A 5,254-nucleotide genomic window follows, 5' to 3' on the forward strand; every position below is an offset into this window, starting at 1 on the left:
GAGTCGGATGTGCAAACTGCAAAATCCATCAAAACAAAGCAAAATCCAAAACCCTCCTTGCTACCAGCCTGGTACACCTCCTCTCCAACCGACAGAGCCTGAGTTGAGGTTTCCCTTTCTAGAAAGTTCAGAGAGAGTTGGGCGCGTCCTCCTCACAAGAGAGGAGAGTGGGAAGGGCAAGGTGGGAGTGGCGTGTACAGGGGGTGGACATACATGAAATCTGATCCGGTGCCAAGGAAAGGGTACGTGCTGCCAGAGACCCCAGGGCAAAGCTCAGCCTTCACCAGGCATGAATAGCTCCTGAGCTGGCCGACTGCACACAACACAACCCGCTCATGGAGAACTCGGTGGCGCCTTTCGTCCTCTACCCGGGGACTGAGCCCAGGACTCCGGGAGAGGACAGCCTGCCTCTGCCAGCCGAGGAAGAGGGCGCTGCGTCCCCAGCGCAGACACCCTGCAGTCTCAGCGCCTCACTGTGCTTCAGCTCCGGGGACGACTCCCCGCCGCAGTCTCGCTCCTCTGCGGCGGAGGGCTCCGGAGCCTCTCCGCCTTCTCTCCGCAGCGACCTGCGTGTGGTGGAGACGCAGTGGGATGTCAGCAGCGCCGCGTCCCCAGAGTCCCCGGAGGAGTGCGCGCGCCCGGAAGAGCCCGCGTCGCCCGAGGATCCCCCTTCCCGCCACGAGCACGCGCGTCCCGTGGAGCTCGAGTCTTTAGACGAGCTTGGGGAGCCGGTGCCTGTGCCTCCCGGGGTCGAGTCCGCGCACGGAGAGCCCGACCTGGTCATCGAGGTGGCCGGTCGTCGGTTGCGGGCGCATAAGGCGGTGCTGGCGGCGCGCAGCGACTACTTCCGCGCGCGTGCGTCCCGGGACGTGCTGCGGGTGCAAGGCGTGAGCTTCACCGCCCTGCGGCTGCTGCTGGCCGACGCGTACAGCGGGCGCATGGCGGGCGTGCGGCCGGACAACGTGGCCGAGGTGGTGGCCGGCGCGCGCCGCCTCCAGCTGCCCGGCGCTGCGCAGCGCGCCACCGAGGCCATGGCGCCGCAGCTGAGCCTGGACAACTGCTACGAGGTGCTGAGCGCCGGCAAGCGGCAGCGGCTGAGCGAGCTGCGCGACGCCGCCTACCGTTTCATGAGCGACCACTACCTGGAGGTGCTGCGCGAGCCCGCAGTCTTCGGCCGCCTGTCCGGCGCGGAGCGCGATCTATTGCTGCGGCGCCGCCTGGGTACCGGCCGTGCCTGTCTGCTGGCCGCGGCGCTGGGGACCACCGGGGAGCGCTCCGGCAGTCGACCGCAGAGCCCGTCCGGAGACGCAGAGTCGCGCGGGGACGCGGCCGTTTATTGCTACCAGGCGGAGGCCGGGGAGTGGCGCGAGCTGACACGGCTGCCCGAGGGCGCGCCGGCGCGCGGCTGCGGCCTCTGCGTGCTCTTCAACTACCTCTTCGTGGCGGGCGGTGTGGCCCCCGCGGGTCCCGATGGCCGCGCGCGCCCGTCGGACCAGGTGTATTGTTACAACCCGGTCACCGACTGCTGGAATACTGTGCGGCCGCTGCGCCAGGCGCGCTCGCAGGTGCAGCTGCTGGCCCTGGACGGCCACCTGTATGCCGTGGGCGGCGAGTGCCTGCTCAGCGTGGAGCGCTACGACCCGAGAGCTGACCGCTGGACCGCGGTGGCCCCGCTTCCCCGGGGCGCCTTCGCAGTGGCCCACGAGGCTGCCACCTGTAACGGCGAGATCTATGTGTCCGGGGGCTCACTCTTCTACCGCCTGCTCAAGTATGACCCCCGGCGCGACGAGTGGCAGGAGTGCCCGTGCAGCAGCAGCCGAGAGCGCTCTGCCGACATGGTGGCCCTCGACGGCTTCCTCTATCGCTTTGACCTGTGTGGGAGCCGAGGTGACACTCAGGCTGCCGTCGGTTCAGGTGGCGGGGTCAGCGTTTTCCGCTACCATTGCCTGGCCAAGCAGTGGAGCCAGTGTGCTGCACACCTGAGGCCCCCCGGCGCACCCGCAGGCCTCCAGCCCTTTCGTTGTGTTGCCCTGGATGGTACCATCTACTGTGTGAGCCGCGCCGGAACCTGGCGTTTCGTGCCTTCTCAGGACATCGAGGTTGGCAGCGATATGGGACCTGGTGGCAGCTTTGAGCCCGAGCCCCTAGGGTCCCCACTGGATGTCCGGGGCGTGCTCTTTCCATTTGTACTCAACCTGCCTGAGAAGCCGGACCGCGGGGAGCAGGGTGCAGCCTAGGATAGGATCAGCTGGGCAGTTCCACTGTCCAGCATTTGGGGGGGGGGGGCTCAAAAGAGTGGGCTAGGTCCCCCCCCCAGTGGGGGAGGAAGGGCAAAGATGTCTCAGGAATGAAGGAAGCGGACAGGCCAGGCTGCTGGCCACAGTGCATCATGCAAATGCTTTGAGAGTAAAAGAAGCCTCGCTGGCTCTGATGACATTTTCACAATGTTGCTTTAAGCCCCACTTTTGCAGTGCCGGATTCTGCTCTTGCTTCGCTTGGTTAGTGGGGGTTCATAGCTGAAAGTGTGGGAAGATACAGAGAAGCCCATGCCTAAGGGAAGACAAGCTACAAGAGGCCACAGATAAAGTGGGATGCAGGTGCGGACTCAGGTGTAATAGGAAGCCTGCCCAGTCCTTCCATTACCAGTGAGTCCAAGGTTCTCAGACCTGAACGGGGTTAGGTATCATTGCAACCGCAGAGAAGGTCAAACCCCGTTCCTGCTCCTGCCCCGAGTCTTAAAAAAATGATAACTTATAAGATCTGCGCTCGACCTAAAAAGTTCACTGAGTGTTCGCAAGTTTTTGTAGGCTCAACTTCAAAAAGTAATTTATCAAGTACTGAAGGCGAATCTTTGTTGACCAGTAGAGTTGCCTTTGTTGATGAAAATGTTAGCAAGCAGCATGCTGAACGGGAAAGAAGAGCCAGTAAGGGTGAAAAACCCTCAGGTCAGGCAGGAGGCTCTGGTAGCTCTGTGTGCTCTCCCACTTTCCTGTCTCAGAATGAACTAGGGCATCTTTTTTCCTCCCTAGAACAAGGAGGTTAAAATCCTGTTTTGACAGTTGCATGCTTTGAACTCTCTGCTTGCTTGGTTATGTTTTGAACATATCTTCTGTGATTCTGCTGAGGGAGATTAATTTACAACCATCTCAAAGGTGTGTGGGGGGTGATATGGAGGAGGGAAAGGAGAAACATCCGTGTTTTGAGAGTAGTTTAGCAAGTAAGTGACATTCATTTAACTTCCAAAACACCCTGCTAGAGTTGGAAGGAGACTCATACTTAGACAAGGTTGCAAGGACCAAAACCAAGTCTGTTCATTTTCTCTCATGTGTTAGGATGTTGTGCATTTGAGAATTCACAGGAACTTAAGGACAAAATACATGCTCCCAGATAACGGGTTTAGATTCCATACCTAGCCCACTGTTTTATGACCGTGGGGCTCCTAGGCGTTCAGAGTTTCCGGAACATAGAGGAAGCTCTGCATTCACCCTGCCCTCTCTAGAAATCACCGGTTAGCTGGGGACTGGGTTATGCTTTATCGTCTGCTCTGAAAGGTCACAGTGAAGAGTGTTTAGAAACAGCCTGCTTGAATCTTCTGCATGACCCAGGGGAATGGAGTTTATAGTTCCTGTTTGTGTGTTCTGGTCTCTCTCTGCTTGTCCGTGGTTACTCATAAACCAAGAGACTGTCTTGGCAACGTGGCTGATCATCTCAAGAAGGCCAGACTCCCTACTGCCTGGTTTTATTGGTCTTTGTGAGGGGCATCCTGGAGAAGGGCTTGCAGATGAGCAAGAGACACTGCTCAGAGACACACTTTCATTCCTAAGTACCAGGCGTATAGGAGACTATCGCGGGACTCTTGCCTAAGAAGCCATTCCTCTGACATTCACTTTTGAAATTGGGCCTCCGGGGTGACATGTCCCTGGAGAGGACAGATGCACACCAGACGCAAAGGTCTTCCTGTGAGCATCATGTCCCGCAGAACACAAAGGAAACCCAAGGGAGTCAAAAGGATAAATGTATCTATTTATGGATGGCGAATGAACCTTAGTTCGTTGATCACGAATAGAGGTGTGGCTGACCTGTTTTTTGAGAACATACAAAATATCTCGTGTCCTGTTTGTAAACAGTGGCCCCCACTGACAATAAATGCTTCAGGGCCTGGCACGTCTCGGCAACCATTCATTTTGTGGTTTGTATATGGTTGGCCCAGGGAGTGGCACTATTAGAACGTGTGGCCCTGTTGGGGTAGATTTGTCACTGTGGGCGTGGGCTTAAGACCCTCATCCTAGCTGCTTGGAAGCCAGTCTTCTCTTAGCAGCCTTCAGGTGAAGATGTAGAACTCTCAGCTCCCCCTGCATCATGCCTGCCTGGACGCTGCCATGCTCCCACCTTGATGAGAATGCACTGAACCTCTGAACCTGTAAGCCAGCCCCAATTAAATGATGTCCTTTTAAGAGTTGCCTTGGCTATGGTGTCTGTTCACAGCAGCAAAACTCTAAGACACTGCCGCTCAGCTCAGCTCCCTGTCTTCATGTCTGCGTTCCAGGGCCCAGTCAGGAAATGCTGCAACCCATGGTGAGCGCTCTTTCCATCCCAATTGATGTAATTAAGGCAAACCCTCCCCCACAGGCATGCTCAGAGGCCCACCTTCCAGGTGACTCTAGATTCTATTAGCACCTTTGCCCCCACAAGCAGGAGTCAACTCATTAAGGTATTGGTAGTGAGGGGAACGGGCTTTGCCAAGATGAGTCTCCCATGTGCGAACCAGGTAGGTGTTTCCCACCTGCTGGTCAAATTCTGCCTCTTAACTCCACCTAGGAGTTTGGTTGGCATGAGCACAGATCTATTAGCTAAGAGTCAAATAAGGCTAACATGCTTGGTATGCCCATTCTCAGTTCTTGGGACCCTAAGCCTTGTACAGAGCCACTCCAAGTGTTTGAAATGACAGCACTGTCTTAAGGAGTAAATGATTGACAGACACAGAAAGATTGACCTTCTGTTTGGTTGACGGGTAATTAGATTTGTATCGCCAAGGTTTGTTTGGAATCTTAGCAACGAGCTGATGTTTCCCGATGTTCTTTCTTTCTGTTTTGCTCTTTGGCATGGGACAAGCCCCGCCTCTAGTGCAGACTCTTGGCAGCTCTGTAGACTGTGAATGTGGTGATTCTGCTTTGGAGGAAATGATGGCAGGAGTTCCTTTTGGCCGCCTAATTTCTTACTTGTATCAGTTTTGTTGCACAGGGGAAAAAGCAAA

The 5,254-nt window shown here is 56.5% G+C and overlaps 1 protein-coding gene across 1 annotated transcript; it reads left to right on the plus strand.

The window, feature by feature from the left end:
- The first annotated feature begins 281 nt into the window (after nt 1-281).
- Kbtbd11 (kelch repeat and BTB domain containing 11) lies at nt 282-4,162 on the plus strand. The gene has a single exon (XM_031339188.1). The coding sequence runs from the start codon at nt 336-338 to the stop codon at nt 2,235-2,237; it is 1,902 nt and encodes a 633-aa protein (XP_031195048.1). The 5' UTR covers nt 282-335; the 3' UTR covers nt 2,238-4,162.
- Nucleotides 4,163-5,254: the final 1,092 nt, after the last annotated feature.

The sequence above is a fragment of the Mastomys coucha genome, unplaced genomic scaffold (genome assembly GCF_008632895.1).
Source record: "Mastomys coucha isolate ucsf_1 unplaced genomic scaffold, UCSF_Mcou_1 pScaffold22, whole genome shotgun sequence".
NCBI lineage: Eukaryota > Metazoa > Chordata > Mammalia > Rodentia > Muridae > Mastomys > Mastomys coucha.